At 38.2% G+C, this 24,724-nt stretch overlaps 1 protein-coding gene across 6 annotated transcripts in view; it reads left to right on the top strand.

Annotated features, from left to right (window-relative positions):
• Positions 1-24,134, top strand: part of LOC150075095 (uncharacterized) — a 50,757-nt gene extending 26,623 nt beyond the window's left edge. For all 6 annotated transcript variants that reach the window (XM_090388764.1, XM_090388761.1, XM_090388763.1 and 3 more), the window contains one exon: positions 22,812-24,134. In XM_090388764.1, the coding sequence (XP_090244890.1) occupies positions 22,812-23,098 (287 nt within the window). In that variant the 3' untranslated portion in view covers positions 23,099-24,134. The remainder of the gene's footprint in view (positions 1-22,811) is intronic.
• The last annotated feature ends 590 nt before the right edge of the window (positions 24,135-24,724 follow it).

Below are 24,724 nucleotides of genomic sequence, written 5' to 3'. Positions count from 1 at the left end.
GCCCTTACTCTTTCCAAAGCAAGTGCTGTTGGACCAGATGGCATCCATTATGAAATGATTAAACATCTTTCACCAAAATCTATGGACTGTCTGCTCCTTCTGTATAACAGAATCTTTACTGAAGGGCAGTTTCCGGACTCCTGGCGAAAGGCAATCGTTCTTGCCTTTCCTAAGCCAGGAAAGGATCCAAAAGTCACCACCAATTATCGTCCTATTGCTCTGACTAGCTGTCTGTGCAAAATCCTGGAGAGAATGGTGAATTCTCGTTTAATCTGGTATTTAGAAACAAATGACCTTCTCTCCAACATCCAGTGCGGCTTCCGAAGGAACCGGTCCACTTTGGACCATCTTATTAGACTGGAAACATCCATCCGGGATGCTTTCCTAAAACGTGAACACTTGGTGTCGGTGTTCTTTGACATGGAGAAAGCGTATGACACAACTTGGAGATTTGGCATCTTAAAAGATTTGCACAGCCTAGGCCTTAGAGGGCATCTCCCCGTGTTTATTCAAAACTTTTTAGCCAATCGATCTTTCCAAGTTCGTGTGGGATCCTCACTCTCTCGCTCCTTTAGCCAAGAGGAGGGAGTACCACAAGGATCAGTATTAAGTGTCACGCTTTTCGCCATCAAAATAAATTCCATCACAGAACAACTTCCTCCAACTGTAAACAGTGCCCTCTATGTTGATGACTTTAGCATTTTTTGTCAGTCATGCAACATGAGGGTTATTGAAAGACAACTGCAGAAAGCCATTGACCGCCTCAACTCCTGGGCACTTGCAAATGGCTTCAGGTTCTCGCCGGAGAAGACCGTCTGCGTACATTTTTGTCGTAAGTGTAATCTTCATCCTGAACCTGAATTAATGCTCGGACAAAATGCTATTCCAGTAGCAGCGGACACAAAATTCTTGGGACTCGTATTTGATAAAAAGTTGACCTTTCTGCACCACATCCGTCAACTTCGCACAAAGTGCACACGCGGGCTTAATATTCTCCGCTCGCTCTCCTCTATATCTTGGGGAGCGGACCGATGCACGCTTCTTCGGCTTTACCGTGCACTTGTGCGATCCAAACTTGATTATGGGTCCCAGGTATATTCTTCAGCCAGAGACAGTGCCCTTCGATGGCTGGATCCTGTCCATCACCAGGCTCTTCGTATCGCTACTGGAGCATATAGAACATCTCCTGTCCAGAGTTTATACGTCGAAGCAAACGAACCACCGTTATCCCTTCGACGTAAGCAGTTGTGTCTAAACTACGCTTTTAAACTGAAATCCCTGCCAGACCATCCTACGTGGCTATCCGTTTTTGAGCCACGATGGGAAAATTTGTACAATACCCGTAAGACTGCTAATCGTCCTTTTGGTATTCGTCTCCAAGAGCTACTCATAGAACTTGATATCAAGGTAGACAAGGTTGCCCAAACACCGAAGCAACCCCTTCCACCCTGGCATGCTCGTATTCCAATATGTGACTTGCCCCTTAAAAATTGGGGAAAGTCGGACACTCCATCATCGGTCTACCTGCAGCTTTATTCAGCACACCGAGCTGAACATTCTGACTTCGCGCCAGTTTACACAGACGGTTCGAAGTCAGAATCATATGTGGGATCTGCTGCTGTCTTTAGAGACACCACTACATCGGAGCAGATTCCCTCTGATTGCAGTATATTTACTGCAGAGCTGCACGCTATTGAGTTAGCTTTGGATCACATCAGTAAATGCCAAAACCAACGGTTCATTTTATATTCTGATTCTCTTAGTGTGTTACAGGCTTTAATAACCGTGAGATTTAATTCTCATCCAGTTCTGTCTAGCATCCAGCAGAAGATTCACTTCCTCCGTGAACGTGAATACGACATCCGCTTCTGCTGGATTCCTAGCCACATTGGGATTAAGGGAAATGATTTGGCTGACACCGCAGCCAAATCAGCAATTCTCAGAAATAATCGCTGCCTGTCAGTCCCCTATACAGACTACAGGCAAAGAATACACGAGAAAATACACTCCCAATGGCAGGACTCGTGGAATAGACAGACTGGAAATAAACTATATTGTATAAAGCCTGTTATTGAACCGTGGCAGTCCAGTCTGCGCAGGAATCGTACTGAGGAAGTTGTTCTTGCCCGGACCCGCATAGTACACAGTCATTTAACTCATTCATTTTTGCTGAGGGCTGATGACCCTCCTATGTGTGAGTCTTGTGGCACAGTTTTATCAATTAGACACATTTTAATCGAATGTCCAGTTTTTAGCAGTATCCGTCTTACCGCTTTTAATCATCTGACTGAGCCATATAGACTCAGTCAGATTTTATCCGACAATGACAATGTGTCTGCTATTTTTAGATTTTTAAAGTCAATAAATATTTTTACTCGTTTATAAAATTTACATTTTTCTTATACTTCTTGACATAGTGACCTAACTAATTAGGTCACTGAAAGTTTAAATTATTTTATAAATGACATGGTCTTGGCGCATTATAGCCTTAGTAGCTAATGCGCCAATAAAACCAAAACCAAACCAAACCAAACTGGAAACTTTTGGGTAACTTCTTGAACACAAATTATAGTAACATGTACGATCCTGATCTTGGTTCACCTTTTTCTCACAAACTGGATGCAACGGCTCAATTTCTGTGCATGAAATTCGAGAAGTTCCCTATTCCTCAACCAAAATGTTGAAGAATTCATGGAAGACTTTCTTCCTTCGCGGAAGACTTTCTACCACTTAGCGACTGTAAGTTTCAACTTAGAATTTCGAGACGGCCACATCAGTTAGAACCTTGTTTTTCTCAATGGTGTGAGTGAATGTTGACATTTACTCTATAGGTTTAGCAGAGTGTAAATACCACGGACTGGTCCGGTATGTCCAATATACGACGCAAAATTGAGGGTTTCCAACCGACCCACGATAAACAGTTGAACACAATGACACTTCTCCTCCAGAAGAAGGACTTGAACATTGCGTAGCACGAATTATCGATGCATTATACCAGAGTCCAAGGATGAGGGGTAGTATTCCACTTCAAAATGGCGCTTGATGTCGTACTTTTATATCAGTTTCTTATCTGCATAAGACTTGTCCCGCATCGTTTACTTTTGGGAGGATGGTGTAGGTCGATTTCTGCAGCCAGAACTTCCTCGTATCTCTGTGAAGAACAGTACCGCTGCAAAAGGACCAGATGTAGCCTATAAACAGTAACTTGTTTATATGCTGCCAAACATATTGTATTTACTACATTTTATTATTTTGCCATGGCGCGTTATGGACTAAATTTTTCAATGCTCTATAAAAAACGAAATCAACCAACCAATCCGATTCGTCCTCGTGGACAGCCAGCGATTACGTATATAGCTGTATAAGATAATCCTCTTTTGCTATTTGGGTAAGACTTGGTTTCGAGGATCTTCCACCTAAACTAGAGCAACTTTTATCGGTGGTTTTCAACCCTTTGTCCTTCTCATTGGATTTCTGGACTTATGGCCTTTTCTGGACATTTAATGAAACACAACTCAACAAAACCTGTAGCTAATCTATACTTGGGTTCCAGTTTTATGGGATGAAAATTCCAGATTTTAAGGAGAAACAAACCATGAGGTTCTCGCCCAGAGAAAGTAACTTTAGTACCAACTCAATAACTCCTCACCTCTGAAAGGGACTTTAATCCAGACTTTTAACAAACAGCGTGGATGGACAACGATGGATAAAATAATCACTTTTTCATCTGCTAGGACGAATCGGAAAGCAAAACAACCACCTTAATTGAAAAGTAAACTCATATGGGACACGTAATTAATTTTTAAATTTAATACTGTGAGCAATAATACGAGTACTGGAGATTTATAAGTTCGTAGTACATTGAATAAAACCCTTGAAAGAAAAGTCTTCAATAACCAGTTTGAAAAAAAGATATTTTTAGCAATCCTGTGGAAAATGGCACGCTGCCTTCAATCGAATAACACGATTAAGTCCTTGTCCAGGAGAATGCGTTGGTAAGTAAGCGTCCCTTCACCGTACAGCGATCACTCAGGGAAATGGTTGCAACCAACTGTGACTAGCCATCGACCTTAACTGTAAAGTGGCTGACGACTGTAAGAGACAATTCATCTGTTGTCCTGACAACTATTTTGTTCACAAAACACTTTAAGATGACCAAATAGAACTTCACCATACACATCTGGGTAAGACGAAATCTCTTTATAAATATAGTGACCCAAATCGCTATGCATTTTGAATTGCAAATAACCTCGTGACCGCTGTGGGGACAACTATCTCGGTGCTAGGCCAAAAGAACCTTGGACTGATAAGGGTGGAGTCCTCCTAGCTGTGAGATAAGTCCGGAGTTCTTATTCTTTAAGGAACCCAAAAAAGAACAACATGAATTATTAAAGAATGTCTTCTTCATTTCCTTAACTTTACTTTGTTCACAACCGTCGTCCTCCCCACACTGGGTGGAAAAGTTCGAATCCCTTGAATGGCAGGAGAAATTTTGATGGTCCTTTTTTACAACGTGGCTGAGTTAGTCGTTCTAGACCATGGTAATATGTTTTTTTCTCCCGGAAACTCTGGATTTTTCTATAAGCTTTTCATTTGGCAAACAGGAAATATTTTTTAAAAAAATCAATGGTATTATATGTAAAGGTTTATCATTGGGAACAATCATTCTTAACTTATGTCGAAATCAGGAGACGCAATCATAGCATTCCCCTTGTCCTTGTTTTCCCAGAATAAGAACAAATATTGCTCGATTTTCATCTTCTATTCTTTCCGTTTGTTTCTTTACTTGCTACATTTTTTGCCTTTAAAGTTTCTTTGTCCTCGTCAACTGCTTAAACCTTACTTGACCACTTATTACCGATATAATCTGTCTTATACAAACTCATAACTCAGCTGACCTCTTTTGCAAAGTCATTAACTTTGATTGCATAAACAATTATTATTTACAATTGTTCTGTTTTGTAATTTAGAATATACGATTGTATTTATTTATTTATGAAATACGCCCTTCTTTATAAATCAAAAAGGAATACTCGGCAAATAAAGTTTGGTAAACTGTTCGGTTAAACATATACACTCTTTCTTAAAAGTATGGAATCACAGCGTATGACAAGAGTTGTGAAGTCTGATGGGTAGACTTCACAGACTTAAAGGTCTAGATGAGCCCATAAAAGCTCTATTGGGTTCATATCAAGCGATTGGAGTGGCCACACCGTAATTTACAATACCCCCCCCTGTTGATTAGTTGCTAGAAAGTCCCTCCACGAGATTTTATCACTGCCCATGGGCAGTGATAAAATCTCGTGGAGTCTGTAAAGTCTAATGGACAGACTTCACAGACTTGACAGTCTAGATGAGCCCAAAAAGCACTATTGGGTTCAAATCAAGCGACTGGAGTGGCCACACCATAATTTCCAATACCCCATCTCCTGTTGTTTATTTGCTAGAAAGTCCCTGATAAAATTTATTCCACAAAGTCCAAGTCCACAGAATATCGCATTATGTTCAAGAATGTTTTTATAGCCTTCTTTATCTTAAAATTTCATCAATTTTGGCGATGTCTTCCACTCCAGAAAAACAGAAGCAACCCCAGATCATGATGGAACCGTTACCATTCTTGATTGTAGGCATTAAACAACCACTATTTCTTCTTCAGTTAATCGTCTCACATAAACTCTACTGTTGAATCCAAAAATTTAGATTCATCCGTTCATAAAGAAACTCTTCCACTTTCCCACTCTTCGATTGAGGGCTCTTAGTCCAGGCTAACCTTTTATTTCGAATTTCTGGTTTTAATAAGGGTTCTCGGACCGCTACACGACCTCGAAGTCCTCTTTAAGATGAAGCTTTACAGTGGATGCAGACACAGGAGTTTCGCTGTTCCTATTGAATTCAGCTCGGATTTCAGATGCAGTTCTTACCATGTTTATTATGAAACACAAAACGTACACCAAGTACTCTTTCTTAATGACGAGTGTTTGATTTTATAAATTAAAGAACAGAGGGCAGAGGCTTGGAATTAACAAAAGGGACCCGGATATTTAGAGTTTCCAAGGGAATTCTTCATTTAATGAAGAATTCATTAAATGAATTCATTAAATAGTTGAATTCCATCGGAAATGGAAGAATTTTTAAGAGGTTTTCCACACCATGGCCGAGTCAGTTTCTCCAATGCGGGACAGTGGTTTTTAACTTCGAAAAAGTTGGGTTTTTCATCCCTCAAAACAAATAAACAGACAGTAAGGTTAAAGTAATTTACGGACACGATTTCTGACACTTCATTGTCTATTTCAAACAAACGATTTTTCACCACCTTTGCATGTATGTGCGCATGTCCAAAGAGAAGCTTCTAATCTCATTCATCATCTTATTCGGGGCATAACAGGATTAAGAATTCTTTCCAAGTGAGTTAGGGCCAGTTAACCATATTACCAGGGTGCTCTTAAGCTCACTATATTTAGATATCGCTGGAAACTTGGTTTCGCTCAAGTGACTGGCCAAAAAGTCACTTAATGGTGTGATTAATGCTCAAGAACCGATCATTAAACCCTAAAAGAAAGTTTGAGACATTTTAAAACGCATTACACATTTTTCTATCATAGCCACCGGTATAAAAACACAAAGCAGAGAGAGAGAGAGAGAGAGAGAGAGATAACAACTAACGCCTCCTAACGGTGTACCTTAAACGACTGCATATTTTTCTACTGGTGATGTTTTTGTGAGAAGTATAGCAAAAAATGCAATTATCGATCATTTGGGTTTTATACTATGAAACCAGGAGCACACTGGAAGGCAGATAAGAGAATATTTTTTTTCTTAATCCGTACTACAAGCCACCTATCAAGAGAAAGACTGAATTCCAATAACGAGACATGTTTTTGTTCTTTTAACGCGAGATTAAAGAAGCAAAATGAAGCCGCGTATTAAACGACCTATTTCCATCCCCCTCCTAAGTTTTAGGAAGAAAAATACCGCGCTACCCTCACCTGGGATCTACTAACTCAGCCACGATTCGAAAAGTGGCCCATAAAAATTTCTGACCTCATTGAAGGGAATTGAACTGATAAAAATCGTTAATCTAATAAAAATTTTTGGTCTTCCCTAAGTCATTTAAATTTTTATAAGTACTAAGGGATATTCTGATGGCTGTAATTTACAATAAACTGAAAGATAAAATTAAGACATGAATAAACGTGCTGGTAGAGAGATAGGCATGTCGCGCTGTCGATCCTCAACGACACCACTAAATACGCATTCTTGACTGTTATATTTTGTACGACAGTTAACAATATGACAGCAACTAGAGACATAATGCGCCTGTTTTTGGCGCATTATGGCCTTAGTTGCTGATGCGCCACAAAACCAAACCAAACTAAATACGCCCTCCTCCGATATATACCTTTGACTCTCGCAGACTTTACGCGCATGCCCAAAATAGTCATTGGCTACGTACGTGCTTATCTGTCTACGCATGCGTGGATATTATCATTCTCAGTCTGTATTGAGCTTTTAGAAAATAAACGTGTTTTATTCACCTCGCTCTCTTCTGATAGAAGAGAAATTGAAGGGGGGGGGTAAAAAGAAAGAAAGAGAAAAGAAAATTTCGTAATTTCAATTGTTCGATTATAGAAAATCAGGTTTTATAAAGGCCAACAACTCTAGTTACGTGTTAGGACTACATAAAGACGTTGAACACGTTTGACTTATGTTTTAAGATCATCTGACGTTACATGCAGATAATCAAAATTCCTAACCCGTATTCTGAAGTAGGATAAAGTGAAGAGGAGAGCATTTTATACTAAATGATTGTGCTTTTGAAATAAATGGAGTTTTTACACACTACAGTCATTAGGTTCATCGACTTTGTTATGTAAAGGGTTTCAAACATTAGAAACTTTAGTAGATTGTATTAAAAAGATGGAAGGTTTAATAGAATTCAACACGGAGCTGATTCCTATCGAAACAAATTGTTAATTTATGCAGCAAGTTAGGCAGAAGGAAGCCACTTTCACTTCCTCTCAAATCTACGAAGAATACAGTCTTAGTTAATGGAGATGATGAAGAAAGAAACGGATACACACAGAGAATACAAAATACCGTGGACGCCTATTAGATTATGGGTGAGTAGTTTGATTATTATTCACTGTGAGAAGCAGGGTCGGTGACATGCATTGAAAACGCTCAAGACCCAAAAGGACATTGATTATAAACTTCGCATTTCATTACAAAAGCGAATACTGAACCCAAAATCGAAAAATTTTTCCAGGAATTCTTACTGGCCATCTTTCTGATGACCAAGAAGTCTTCTGTGATATTAAAATGATTGCACCACTTGTCAATGGTTTGGAGAAGTTTGGCTCAATTCCATTTATAGCTGGAAGAATATTTATTCCTTTTCGATCGAGGCTGTGGTTAGCCAATCTCAGGTGGAGGGCGTAGGGCCAGATTTTACAACCCACGCACCTAACTAACCCAGCGTTTGATTATCCTGTGGCATTTCTCTTTTCTCTCCATGGCGGGGCTGGAAATGTGGGTTGTTAAGTAAATCCAGGTGTTGTCCAAGACAAAAAGATCAAAATATGGATTATTCCGTCCATTAACACTACAAATACAGCTTCCATGGATTTGTATCAACCTCACCTTTGAAACCTAAAGCGACTAAAGAAGGATGCTTCCCAAACTGGAGTTTGCATTTTTCCTTTATCAAAGAGCAATATTCAAAAATGTCTTGATGTCAGCAAGGTTGCAATCAGTACGTCCCAAGAATATATAGATGTATCATTTTATGTCTGTAAACTGCGCGTATTCTGTGGTCCATTTGCCTGTTTTCTGGGAGAAAAACTCTAGTTTCCAGGAGAAAAAACCATTCTACCCTTCCCTGAGACCAACAAACTCAGCTACATTGTGTAAAAGGCCCATAAAAATTGTTCACGACATTAAAGAGATTCAAACTCAATTCTTTTCCACCCGGTGTGGGGAATACGGTGATTATATCCACCGTATTCCCCACACCAGTCAGTTGATTCCAGACTCAACTGACCTACCCCCGAGGGCAGGTCAATTGAGACTGGAAGCATTGTAAAACGCAAATTTCCAGGATGTTTGAATGTATTCATCAGACTTTGCCGAGGTCAAATTGTTCCAGGTCCCGAAGATCGCGGGCCCTGGAACAATGCAATTGTTTTAGTCTAGGGCCTCAGCGAATCTCCTTTTACTGCTTCTAAAAATACAGCGTCAGGCCCTCAGACTTCCTAAATCCGATATTGTGTGTTCGTATGAGGATAGAAGTTTGTCAACTTAAAAGCGTTTTAATGATGTTAATTCGCCTTGGAGACATCCAGTGCCAGGGTGCACCATTAGCAGACGGCTGGCAGAAGTAGGATTGTTGACATTTATGTTGTACACTGCGTTGACTCCCCCATTACCGAAATGACAGACAGATCAATCAACCATTAGGCGTTAGGCTCGATGAACTAATAGAAACATATCATCTTAGTCTAGATGTCTCAAAACCGCCAACAGAGACTCTTCCACCATGACAATTGCAACCTCTACAGTACGACCTTACATTGTGACGCTAGATAAAACATCTTTACCCAAAGATAATTTTCAGAAATTATTTGCAATGCATAGAACACAATTTTGCAATTATGTTCCAATATACACAGACGGATCGAAATCAGAAATTACAGTAGGCGCTACAATAGTCTTTCCAGACGTAACATTATCGCAGACGCAGACAACGCAGCAAAAACCATCATATTTCTACCCCAAAAGCCATTTCTTACTACACTGGTGTGCAAAACTTAAGGAACAGTCAGGATTTCACCTATAGCTTCTCATAGGAGTTACCTGGAAATGGGAAAAGCATACCAAAGGAACCCCGTGAGGTACAGAAATGATGAAGTAATCAACACTGACCCAACAACGGAAACAAAACGGTACAGAGGGACTTTATTCAAAAATGGCAACATAGCACTGGGAAGGGTGGTCCTCAGTAGGAGATATGGTCACCCCTAATGTCGATGCAGGCTTTGCACCGCTTGTCCATGCTTAGAACAATGTTGTTGATAAGTTCTTGCGGTAACATCGTCCATTCCTCAGTCAGCGCCACCTTCAGCTGATGAACATTTTCTGGTGGGTGTGGACATGCCGCTAGGCGTCTCCCCAGAACGTCCCATATGTGTTCGATGGGATTTAGATCGGAGGAAACGGGCAGGCCAATCGATACGAACAATGTCCTCACTTTCCAAAAGCATATCAACAGCTGCGGTACAATGGAGTGGCGTTATCATCCATAAACACGAACTCTGGGCCAATGGCACCTCGGAACAGACGCACAAACGAGGAAAGATTACCTCAGTACAGTAGCATGCATAGTATCTGGAGTTGTGTACCGTTCTTCCAAGACAATTCCTGCACAGATGAGAACACCTTGACAGCCATATAGATCCCTTTCAGTGATGTTTGCGGGGTGATACCGTGTGCCAACCTCTCCCCAGATTACCTGACGTCCAGAATCGCTGCTGAGACTGAATCTACTCTCATCAGTAAAGAGTACCTTAAGTAAAGATTTTGTGGTTGTAACCTTTAGAAATAGTGTTGGTCCTTAAGTTTTGCACACCAGTGTACATACGTGGATCGCACATAAATTATTCAAAGAGCGTGCCAAACCACTTGGCAACAAATTTAGCAAACCAAACTCCACAAATTTAAAAATGCTCTTGAAGCTTAGTAAAGTTAAGGAGAGAAAAGGTAATCTTAGTCAGACGAAGAATAGGACATACCCACATCATGCATTTCCTTCTCCGAATACAAGAACCTCCAAGAAGCCGATTTTATGACACAGTGAAAACAGTTAAACCAACTTGCAGGCTACCCTAAATATGAAAATGGGAGACGAAAATCTTTTGCGGCCCCTACCAGTAACAGTCAGCTGTCCATCTTCAATTTTACAAAGACAATTAATCTTTATCGTATGTTATAAATATCATAAAAACAATACTGTAATAAGCAAACCATACCAAGATGTATAAGAAACAAAAAACTGAAATGACAGATCCATGGGACGCACATACAAACAAAATCTGACACGACCTGACAAAAGTACTGGAGCACTCTAATCTGCGAAGTCGATGCGCCAAAGAACACTTTAACAACCCCACCCTTCCTCCACTACATCCCATCGTGTACAGAGACAGAACCACTTGAAATAGGTTGGTTGTTATAGGGTGTTAGGCGTATCAGAAACTTAGGCCACATTGCACCCTGTATAATGTTTGTAAATTGCTTGTGTTCTGTGGTTGATTTGAAGTTCTGGAAGAAAAGCCAAAGTTTCTGGGGGGAAAAAAACATGCCAACCTCACCTCAGACCAAACAATTCAGTCCTGTTGTGAAAAGGTCCATAAAAATTCCCAGATTTGTCTTCTGTTGAGCATGTCCAGAACATGATGGAATGGCAACTGACCGCCATGTTTCAACTGGTTCAGGCCATAGGTTTTTTAAGGGAACACTTAATCCAGACGTGGGGAGGAGATATACCTCAAAAGGATATCGGGCACATATGGGACTGAAGACAAAATGATCTGTATCGCTGCTCTGCAGTTGCAGTTCCAAAAGCGTCCACCCTGTTCCACTATTTCCCAAACCTTGGAATTCAGTTTGCACAGCAGCAAAAATGGCACAAAACAAAGTCCGCCGATGTCCCACGAATGAAAACTCCGTGTCATTTAAAGGTCCACGTGCCAAAGCACGCTACGTGGGCCCGGGTGCCAAGCGATTGTGACTAAGCGACTTCTCAGTACTTCCAGTGCGATTTCCAGAAAGCGATTTACAGTTCCTTTTTGTTGTTATCGTTTAAAAAATCTTTTCATTTTATAACAGCTCTCGTAACAAAAGTCCCTGTACAGAGCAAGGAAGGAAAGCCACCTTTCTTTTATCTCATAGTATATTACTAATACCTACTAATCTTCGCTTGGTCACACCAGGCACTGCTCCTGCCTCCCCGTGGCGGGGCCGGAAATCTTGGCAGAAAAGTCTCTCTGCCAAGGGCTAAAAGGAGCAAAGATGGACTATACCAACACTGACTCTTGCGGGCTCAATGCCCCATCACATTCTAGAGAGCAGGAAGAATATACCCCTTCCTTTGCTAAGAGACAAAAGAAGGATACAGACCAGAATATCTGGCCTCATTTCCTCATAATACATTCTTTGACTGACCAGCCAGTCAGCAAGCTTTCTCCTTTTCTGATCCAGAAAAGTTTAGAGAATGTCGCTGGCTCACCAAAAATGGTTCGCAGACTAAAATCAGGTGACCTGCTTGTTGAAACAACACAATCCAAGCATTCTGACAAGCTACTTAAATTGAAAACACTTGGAGGAATTCCCATAGAAGTGTCACCTCATGCCACCCTAAACTACTCAAAAGGAGTTGTAACAGAATGGGATCTTCTACACGTATCCGAGGAAGAAATTAAACAAGAACTCTCAGACCAAAATGTCATTCAAGTTAAAAGAATCCTAATTAAAAAGGATGGTTCATTACTTCCAACCAGAAACATCATACTAACGTTCAACTTGCCAAATCCACCAACTACTGTAAAGGCCGGATACTTGAACTGTCATGTCCGACCGTATATACCGAACCCAATCAGATGTTATAAATGTCAAAAATTTGGGCATTCACAGACAGTATGTCGGGGGACTGCTGTATGTGCTTCATGTGGATCTAAAGACCATATCCATACCGAATGTTCTGCACAAACCTTGCAGTGTCCAAACTGCAGAGGCAACCATTCCGCTTACTCAAAAGACTGTGAAACATGGAAAAAAGAAAAAATGATTCAGAAGTATAAAATCGAGCACAAAGTTTCCTACCCTGAGGCAAAAAAACAAATATCACCAATTACAATAACACGCTCATATGCAGCAACTGTCCAACAGCATAAACAAATAACTGCTGTTACCACCACTACCACTTCAGTTCAAACCAACGTTACAGTCCCACCAAACATCTCTATTTCTGATTGGGCTCGCTCAATCCTAGCTCCATCAGCAAAATCATCTTCAACCTCAACTTCTAATCAAGCCATAAATACACCTGTTACAATTCCGCCAACAATGCCGTCTATGTCACGGCCAATCATGAATACTAAAAATATAGATAAAGATGACAAACCCCCTGCCCATGATCATATGGATACATATGAAAAAGAAGCCCCAGAAGAACCAATCTTAGAGATACATGCTGAGGAAGAGATGGAAGTTCGCCCAATCTTCCCCAGAAAAGAGAAAAAGCCTGAGCGATCCAAGCAGACCCCCACTCGTAAAAAGTCAGAGACAAATACAAATACAAAGCCAATATAATGCGCACAATAATACAGTGGAATTGTCGAGGTTTTCGCAGCAACCTGGATGACATTCGCAATCTAGTTGATAAATATCACCCGGTAGGCGTCTGCCTTCAAGAAACTAACCTCACACCACAAATAAATGCAGCAGTAAACCACTACGGTATCTACAGACAAGACCGAATTTTTTCCGGAGGAGCTCATGGTGGAGTTGCAATCTTAATTGATTCCAAAATTCCGTGTAAACGCCTCCAACTACAAACTCTTTTGGAAGCAGTCGCAGTTCGAGTCTCAGTACATTTTACTTTCTCACTGGTCTCACTGTACCTTCCCCCAAATCAAGAATTTTCATTTTCAGATTTGGAAGCGTTAGTAGCCCAGCTTCCACCTCCGGTCTGTATTATGGGAGATTTAAATAGCCACCATCCCATGTGGGGATCCCGTCATCAAGATAAACGTGGTAAATTGATTGAGAAATTACTGGAACAGCAAAATCTCTCTCTCCTTAATACTGGTACTGAGACATACATCCATTTGCCCACTGGAACAGCCTCTGCAATTGACGTATCCATATGTTCACCTGTCCTATACCCATTGATTGAATGGTCAATATTGAAGAATCCACTGAATAGCGACCATTTTCCTGTGATCTGCAAAATACTAACAAATGATGTTGCACATCACGATGGCCAAAAAAGATGGAGATTCCATAAAGCTGACTGGACTAAATATAAAACAATTGCAGCAATAGATGAACAAATAATCACCACTCAGCCCATAGACAATGCTACAGCTCATGTCGCAAACCAAATTTTAATAGCAGCTGAAGCTACAGTTCCTCGGTCATCTGGAAAATGCCATAAACATGACACAGCATGGTGGACTGAAGAATGCAGTATAGCCAAAAGAGAGAAGAACAAAGCTTGGAATCTCTTCCGAAAATATCCCATTTTCATCAATCTCATAAATTTTAAAAAAGCCAGAGCCAAAGCTAGATATCTCCAGCGTAAAAGTAGAAAGGAATCATGGATACGTTTTGCCTCCACAATTAACAAAAATACAGATACCCGTGTCATATGGAACAAAATCAGAAAACTAAATGGGAAATTTCTTTCAGTTCCAACTCCACTAATAATCTGGAATGGCCAGGAGATAACCAACCCCAAGGAAATCGCTAACTTACTGGCAACTATATTTGCAAATATATCAGCAGTATCGGCATATACTCCATCTTTTCAGAAAACTAAAACTGCAGCTGAAAAATACAGACTAAATTTTAAAACCAACAAACAACTCCCATATAACCAACCTTTCAACATAGAAGAATTACAGAAAGCTCTGTCTAAGTCTAGGAAAAGTGCAGCAGGACTTGATGGAGTTCACTATGAAATGATCCAACAACTTAATGAAAAATCTCTAAAGGCATTGCTTATGCTATACAATAGAATTTATATGGAAAACTACTATCCAAATTCCTGGCTTCACTCCCTTATAATTGCCTTACCAAAACCTGGCAAAGATCACACGATCCCTACAAATTATCGACCAATAGCGCTAACAAGTTGCCTTGGGAAAATCCTCGAAAAGATGGTGAACAATAGATTAACCTGGTTTCTGGAAACATATAACGTTCTTAACATAACTCAATACGGATTTCGTAAAAACAGATCATCTCTGGACCCCATGATAAAAGCAGAAGCAAATATCCGAAATGCTTTTCTAAGGAATGAGCATCTAATAATGATCAGTCTTGATATAGAAAAGGCCTTTGATACTACCTGGCGATACGGCATTCTTAAAGATCTCCACAATATCGGTTTGCGAGGAAACTTACCACTCTTGGTAAAAAATTTTCTGAAAGTTAGAACCTTCCAGGTAAAATACCAAAACAATCTGTCAAAAATATACACACAGGAAGAAGGTGTACCCCAAGGCTCAGTGCTGAGTGCAACCTTATTTGTCATCAAAATAAACTCCATTATAAAAGACCTGCCAAAAACAGTTGAAACATTCCTTTATGCTGATGATGTTACTATCTCGTGCCATTCACAAAACATGAACATGATAGAAAGACAATTACAAAGTGCAGTGAACAAAATAGAACTGTGGACTAAAAACAATGGCTACAGATTATCAGAACAAAAAACAATAGCTGTACACTTCTGCAGACAACGAAAAATGCATCTAGATCCAGAAATAAAACTAGAAAACCGGCTGATACCTCTAGCAAATAGTATACGTTTCCTTGGCCTGATTCTTGACAAAAAACTTAACTTTTTGGAACACATCAAATACCTCCGAACAACCTGTCAAAAAAAACTAAATATTCTCAGAGTTCTTTCTGCAATGAAGTGGGGAGCCGATCGGTTCACACTTCTTCACCTATACCATGCTATAATCAGATCAAGACTAGACTATGGAGCCCCTGTGTACAGTTCGTGTAGACCAAGTGTCATCAAATGGCTCGATTCCATACATAATAGTGCCTTACGAATCTCTTTAGGTGCATACAGAACATCACCAGTACAAAGCTTATATGCAGAGACTCATGAGCCCTCATTATATCTCCGGAGGCAAATGCTGCTATTAAACTATGCAATTAAAATCCGAAGTCTGCCTCACCATCCTACTTGGCAGTATCTTTTCAATCCACAGTGGGAAATCCTCTACAGCAATAAACCCACAGTAAATAAACCAGCCGGAATACGACTAAAAGAAACAATTTCAAAATGGGGCCTAAACTTTGAAAATGTACATGAGGATAACAGCATAAGTATTCCACCATGGCACACCCACACGCCAAACTGTGACACTTATTTTCAACAATGGGGAAAAAGCACTCTGGCAAATGTCAACATAAAACAGATGCATGCAGCCCACGCATCACAGTTCTCGGAATACCTTCATATATATACAGACGGCTCTAAAACAGACACCAAAGTTGGTGCTGCAGTGGTACTTCCACACACTGTTCTCTCACAACAACTTCCAAATCAATGCAGTAGTTATTCCGCTGAACTATTCGCCCTACAAATGGCCTTAAAATACATAGATTCTTCCCCTCTTCTAAAACATCTCATCTACACAGATTCATTGAGTGCAATACAAGCTCTCCAAAAAAGACAGACTCCATCACATCCCTTTCTCTATCAGATACAAGCTCACCTTGTGAAGCTTAAAAGCAAAATGAAGCAAGTAAAATTCTGTTGGATCCCAGGACATACAGGCATTGAAGGTAATGAAAGAGCTGATCAAGCAGCAAAGAATCCTATAAACGTAAACCAAAGGTTTTGCAAAGTTCCATATACCGATTACAGACCAATCATAAAACAGTTTCTCCACAATCAGTGGTCACAAATGTGGCAAAATGAATTAAACAATAAATTGTTTCAAATAAAACATGAGCTACAGCCATGGAAATCGAGTCTTCGCAAGAATCGGCATGAAGAAGTCATTATATCCAGATTACGCATTGGACATACACATCTTACGCACAATTATTTACTCACCAAAGCAAATCCTCCAGAATGCCCTCACTGTTCTTGTCAACTTACTGTAAAACATTTCCTTATAGAATGTCCACAATACCACATGGCGCGACAATCAGCCTTCCACCTCCCTATAGCTTCCCAAGATTCTCTGACCTTATCACAAATCCTAGGCGATAACTCCAAAATTGAAAATATATTCACTTATTTAAAATTAATAGGATATTTTGACCAGATATAAATCATATTTAAGAAATATAAATGTCTTTGTCACTAAACATTAATAGATAGGCGCAATATGGCCAAAGTTGCTTTTGCGCCAAAAAAACCCAACAACAACCAACCAACCTTTGGTATGGGTTGTTGTTTAAATACAGGCTGTCTATAGTTTTGATATACCATTCAGGTGTTGGCATCGGGCTCTTCAGAGACGGCTACCAGCAAAAGACCACGGGTGGTCGAAGAAATCGGATGCCATACATTTCCCGGAAAAAAATTGGTATGGACATTTTTTCACTGTTGATTGAGAATGAATGCTTTCACTGAATTCCACTGCTTTCTTGGCCTCTCTACGACCTCCCTTTTTTGAGTACAAACTTCCACCATATACGGACAACTGTTCTGAATTTCTTGTTGTTCTTTCCTTTCAGAAATTGAAAATCGAATAACTGGCCAATTTTTAAATCAGTCTGCTTAAAATGCCAACGAAAGAAAAGAAGCAAGTCGTGTTTGTATTAAGCATATCAACTCGTTGCTTTAAACTACGTGGGCCCTTTATTTATGCCCTGCTTCGAACGCCAGACACCAGGAATGTCCAACCACTCCATACAGTCCACTGGACATTGAAATTTCTAAAAAAAAATAACATTCCCGAATAATCTTTAAGTAGTACATCGTTAATCATATAACCCTAAAGGTTTTATAATTATAAAAGTAAATTTATTGAATTTATCGCCTTTTAAGAAACGCTCAAATGCATGAACGTCATAAAATAACTTCTAACAGTCTAATTTACTTATACAGTGGTGTTGAGTTCTATATCTCTATTTTTTTTTCTATGTGCTTGTACCTTAATTTTTTACTCCACCAGTGTAGGTTCTTTTGCTCAATGCAGCGGTATTATAATATCAATGATAATATTCTTTTGATATATCACGTAAAATAAGATATTCGATGTTACATTTCACATATTCGTCAGCACACGTCATTTTCGACGTAGTACGTCGAACTTTTTATAGAATACGTCAATATATTTGAATACATCGAAATCTGACGCCAAATTGACGTGATGCATTGACACTATATTATATAAAATTACCTGTAAGAGGTAGAAAATATAGAAATATTAAGAAAAATGTATAGAAATGTCACTAATACGTAAATATTTGACATTAACTGTCAATGTGTCACATTAATATTCCATAAATCTTAAGTTTTGCTTACTGACTAATCATACACCCAGTTTATTATTTATTTTACCTTTGAGAAAAGACTGTTAGATTTAGAAAAAATCGTACTAAGCAGTAAAAGTATATTGGAACCCATAAACTTTTTTCTAAATAGAGATATATCTGCATGAAGATAATGCAAATCATCATATAAATAATAAACCACTGTACTTGATTAAATATTAAAATTTTCTCTAATAATTGATAGATCGAAGGATACTCTATCGGTTATTATAAACAGTCTGGTGGAATTTAGATTAATGACAAGCTTGAACGCGTGGCAGACACACAATGAGAAGTTTACAGATAATGTAAAAAGTATTCCTGCTCAGTGCAAGGTGCAGTGAACTTTTCACTATGACAACGTAGTTAATGAGAATCATGATTGAAATTAATTTACTGTTAAGACGGTTCGTATACCATATGAAACCGTCTACATATTAAACTCTTAGTGAATCAGATCTTTGAGCGAACATCACAGAGGGGTGATTAATCAAAGCACGTTGCAACTTAATTTTGTTTCGGGCTTGTCGAGACGTTTCGGACGCATTGATAAGTCCTTCTTCGAGAAAATTTTTGAAATACGTTAATTTTTAAATCGCATTATTGTTCCGTTATCAAGTGCACTGCAAGCCAAAGTATTCAAACACCATGAACATCACCCACCCTGTCGTTAAAGAAATAACAAACTCTTTATATACCTTATCTGAGCTTGGAAAAACCATACACTTCTGTTGGGTCCCAGGACATATGGGAATTCCAGAAAATGAATTAGCGGACAGTGCCGCAAAAACGGCCGACTTACCACCTGATGTACAGTGGAGAGTTCCACATCAAGATTATAGACAAATAATACAGGAAAAATGCATGTACCAGTGGCAATCAACATGGCAAAATCAACTTGAAAATAAGCTTCGAAGTATCAAGCCAAATCTTGAGCAATGGCCTTCAAGCCTCAGTGCAATTCGACAACAGGAGGTAATACTAGCTCGTCTCCGAATAGGTCACACTAATATTACTCATGGTTATCTTTTAAGAGGGGAGAATCACCCCCAGTGTGATCACTGTAAAACAGTACTTTCAGTGAAACATATCCTTGTGGAATGCGCAAAATTTGCAATAGAACGCCAGAATATCTTCACTCCAGCCACAACTGAAGACCCACTAACACTTGTTTCACTTTTGGGCAATAAAACAAATGTCTCAAAGATTTTTACTTTTCTCAAAGCGATCAATGTATACCACCTCCTTTAGCTAGTCAAAAATCAGTCTCCTGACCCTCGATCTATAACGAAATAGCAGAAATACTAACCTATGTATGGCGCACTATGGCCATAGATGCCCATGCGCCAAAAAAATCCCCAAACAAACAAACAAACAAACAAGCCAAAGTATTCGAAGAGCTTGGATTGTAGATAATCACACCTGCAATTTCTCCAAGAATTGTTTCATCCTTTATTCAAACAGACGTTGGTCCGATTCCAACGACATGATTTTCTTGACCTGTTAGGACCCCTGATTTGTCTCCTATTGGGCGTTTGTGGGACATAATGGTCCAACGGACGTCTTGTGGCCTTATTTTAAAGTGACTCATCAATTTATGTTTATGTATTCGTGTTTCTCTGTTCTTTTGTTTACAATAAATTTTGGCAGATTCTTATCTTCTTAGCAGGAGAAAAAAAATCAAAACGAAAGCGTCATGCTCAAGAAAAATTGCCTACATCAGTAGTCCAAGGTCAAATGAAACTAAACTGCTTAAAGATTCAATAAAAGTTGGACACTCGCTTTCGGTGATTCAATTAGTATTTGATGATCACTGAAATCTAAGAATCAGCAGAGGAAAGAGTTTTTTTTTTTTGTATCTGTTATATATGAGTGCGAGTAAGTTCAAAAATTCCAATTCATTTTCGTAGCCAAATTACTTTAACACGATCCTGCTTTATTAAATATAAATTCTGAAAATTCATTCGAGAATTTTCTTAATCGGAGTACGTAAAGGAAAACCAACCGTAAAAATTCACGATATTGTAAGCATACTAATGGAACGGAAAATTAATGTTTCTGTGAGATAAAAGAAATTAAAACAAAAAAAAAGTCTCTTTTTTTGCGCGCTTACAAATGAAAAGTTAATTTACATTTATATTTTTGTCGATTAGCTTCGGGTGCTCTAATAATGGCACTGCAAGTTGTACAAGTTTATTTTTGGATAGATGGAGCTGCTGATCCTTGCATTTAAGAATTATAAATAAAAGAAGTAATGCGTGATTCCATTTAAAATAGGAGACATCCATTGCCTTTGTAGTACTTAACAAGTAGAAGTACCTGACATTATTATGATACGTAAATATATTAGAGTATGTACGAATATTCTGCATGCTTGTAGTCTCCTAAACTCCCCCGTAAAGAGATTCTGACTTCCTGTACGGTTTTATGTTTCCTGGACTGCGGTTCATTTACTGTATTATAATGTCGACCACAATAGCCTTATAAGATCCTGCTAGAAATGCGGAAAGAGGGAGGTTACCACTATGAGGAAGAAGATTCGGTTCATCCTTTTAGACCTTGGAGAAGGGTTAGGGTAAAAGATTGGATAAAAAAAGAGGCGGATATTTTGACGAGGTCAGGTAATTAGTGGCCGGTTTTCGAATAATGCCCGTTGGTTTTCACCATTCATGGGTTCATAATCTGTTGGTTTGGTGAATAAGGAAAAAAAAAACAACCCTAGGTTTACCTATTTCGTTTCAAACTCAGTTAAAATAATAATTTGTGTAATCTGATGTTTATTTCTCTTCTTATTTCCTTGTAGGGAAATGGGGTTTTGATGTCTTTATGAATTATATACAATCCTCCCTCTTCAGCCGATAATTACATTAAATTAAATGAAGAACAAAGAAGATCACAATTTTTTGATTTATTTTCGCTATTCTCCGGTATTTTAGCAAAGTTATACTCTCGTTGTGGCGCAGTAGAGACACCACGAGCGCCCTCTCTCTCTCTCTCTCTCTCTCTCTCTCTCTCTCTCTCTATATATATATATATATATATATATATATATATATATATATATATATAATATAATATATATAATATATATATATATATATATAAACGAAATCACTTATAGAAGAGAGTGTTGAATATTACACTATTTTTAATCAGAAAATATAAAAACGAAATCATTTATAGAAGGGAATGATGAATATAACACTATTTTTAATCAGAATTACCACCTGGTTATTTTTAGACAGCGGATCAGCCTAAAACCTGAAGAATTCTCTTCTGGTAAGTTGATATTCTTAGGAAGGAAGTTAACATTTATTTTTATTTCATTCATTTTAATAATAACCTAGTAGAAGATATTTTGTTATTTTTCGAATTTAATAATAATAATATAAATGTAATAATTATTATTTTATTATGCTTTTTCATTTATACCAATCACAGGATCGAATCAGATAAACAAAGTAACGCCATTTAAAAAAAAAAAAAAAAAAAAAAAGAAAAGTGTAAACGGAAGTCACAAGTGAAAATGTAGTTCTTCCTGTTACGTGATCATTCTGATCAGAGTCATTTGTGCCTATATTCATAAATCTTAATAAGCTTACCATTTGTAATCAAAGCGTTTCAATAATAAGATTAATGCTAACACCAGGAAAAGCTTAAAATTACAATTTCATAATTATCCGTTTTTATTGACACTATAGAATAATCGATAACTGTATGCTAAAAACAGTAAATGACTTATACATGACATTACTAAATACAAATGTATAATTTGTTTTTGTTTTTCTCTCTTTTTTCGTTTATTGTTCAACAGACACTACCTAGCACAATATAAGATCTTTTATTTAAATTAAATTAAATCTTGGAAATTAATATTTAACTTATAATGAAACAAATATTTAGAGATAACTTGAAAACTCAAACAGTCATCTGTTTTTTTACAATATTTACCATATTTTTGCAAGAATGTAGAATAATAAATATTATTTTATTAATATTAGTCTTATTCCAGTGAAATTTTTGCACACAATCTTGCAACAAAACCAACGTTTTTTCTCTTTTTATGGGACATTGAGGGGCATCGAGGAACCTTTCCTATTTTCCTTTAAAATCCACGGTTTTTGGTTTTCTACTCATTTACCAGGATTGACTAACCAATCATTTTCATTTTCTTATTGTCCCTAATTTAAGAGGTGATGGCGATGAAGATAATGAAGTTCTGTTTAGTGTTTTTAGGCCAACAATTTAGGCCTATCTCATAGTTTATACCCCCCATAGTGTTTACTGCAGTCTTCAAGGCGATTGTAAAGATGTTTATGAATTATAAAGTTTATTTATTAGCTGATGATTCGGAACTTTTATTTCGGTGCTGACCAAAAATTGAAAATCACAAAATATCTTCCAATATTTTCTTTCAATTGATTGCCAAAGTTATTAACTTTATAAAATGCTTACTTAACTAGCAGTTCATTTAGTTCTTTGCCAATTTCTATAACAACTCGTTGTTTTCTTTTATTCCTCAGATGGAGTAAACGCTATGGGGGAAACTAAACGCCAACGAACATCGTATACCCGCTACCAAACGTTGGAGTTGGAGAAAGAATTCCACTTCAATCGCTATTTAACTCGGAGGAGACGAATAGAAATAGCCCATGCCCTATGTCTGAGCGAGCGACAAATCAAGATATGGTTCCAGAACAGGCGGATGAAATGGAAGAAAGAACACAAGATGGCCAATACTATTCCTCCCCAGTTACCACAGGTGATACCCGATCATCATCCCCACTTGCATAGTGAGACCAAAGCATAAATAAAGAAATAAATATATATCTATATATATTTATATTTATATACATAGAAACATATATATAGATATTTATATATATAGATATATAAGATCATTTCCTTGTCGATAGTTCAGTAGACAAATCCGCTTGTCCCTATGTCTCAGTTGTTGCTTCTAAAGATTAGGCGAATGACACATAACAGATTCATAAAGAATCCCCAAATAAAGACTTGCCGATAAGGCAGACATCCACTAGATAGATAGAAAGAAAAAAAGCACCGTCGAATAAACATATATATGTATGTATACATATATCACTAACAATGCAACCAGATTTTTCTCTTTCAAACACACACACACACACACACATACAGGCACACACACACATAATACACATTAGCTGGAAGAAGTTTCGAGATGTTTGAAGCTGAAGACAGCAGTGTAAAATATGTCTTTATCATTCATCTATGTCGGTGGACAGAGCCATCCCTGTCATGGCAGTGTCTGTAGCAATGTTTGTTGTTGTTCTCACAGTAGGATTCACAATAGTGTAGTAAAAAGACTTTGTACAAGATGGAATAAATAAAAAAAAATCGTCCTTTTGCCTCCCCTTCTTCCCCTTAAACTCTCCCCCCCGGGTTTTCGATAGTCATTAAATTTTACAGGGAAGTGGTCCAGAAAAATTCGATTCAAAACAACTTTTGTTGAAAAATTCCGGAGAGGAGGAAAGAAGGAAGAAAGTGAAGGGGAGAGGGAGGAAGGGGGAGGATACAATGGAGGATAAAGAAAAAAAGGACCTTCTTGCGGCAGAGTCTTGTCCGTTATTCTGGGTGATTTCCTTTGTTGAGTTTTGAACGGGATGCTTATCTTTGCTTCTGCATGACTTCATAGTGGCTTTTATTGCTGTCTTAGCAGTTGAGGGTGCAGGCAAGAAGCACAGCTGCTTGCATCAGCAGATTCACCTGCACACATTTATCTCTGCTAATCACAAAGTGGAGGATGCCGAAGTTTTCTTAACTCATCAGTTGCGGTATTTCTTACTTTCACACTTCTCCAATCAGCTGACTTTCTGTTTTTTTTTTTTTTTTTTGTTTTTTTTTATATTTAATTTGCTCGGCAACTTTCAGCGCAGACACAATGAGAGCATAAAAGAAAGAAACATAAAATGGGCAAAACCAAACAGCGAAAGAGACAAATAGACGGAAGAAAAGAAAGAAGAAAATAGCTTTCATGGCTAAACTGTCCGGTTCATTAATCCTACATCCTGGGTAAACATGTTAGATGAGGTTCGATCAAAGGAAAGATCTGATGACCTGGTCTCAGTGACTCGGAACAGATAATTTACGGCTTCTCTACCCAACCCGCTACACTTTCTCTTTCTGTCTCTTTACTGCTGATGCTTTCGTTTTCTTTCTTTTTTCATATTTGGCGTCTTTTTATTAGTTAAAATTCTAATCTGATTGAAGCGAGAGAAATTTTATATAAAAATCTCATTTCTCTCTCTCTCTTTCTCTTTCCCATCTTCCTGTATCAACGTTGCATTTGTTATGGCCATTTGTTACAATTTATATTATCTAAAGAGTTCTATAAATCGACGCATAGTGTGCAATTAAGAAGACTTTTATTTCCCTTTTAAAAAAAAATCTACAA

This window comes from Mastigoproctus giganteus, chromosome 14 (assembly GCF_048544385.1).
Source record: "Mastigoproctus giganteus isolate SK-2022 chromosome 14, ASM4854438v1, whole genome shotgun sequence".
Lineage (NCBI taxonomy): Eukaryota > Metazoa > Arthropoda > Arachnida > Uropygi > Thelyphonidae > Mastigoproctus > Mastigoproctus giganteus.
The sequence above is the reverse complement of the archived record's forward strand: the minus strand, read 5'-3'. Positions and strand labels throughout refer to the sequence as shown.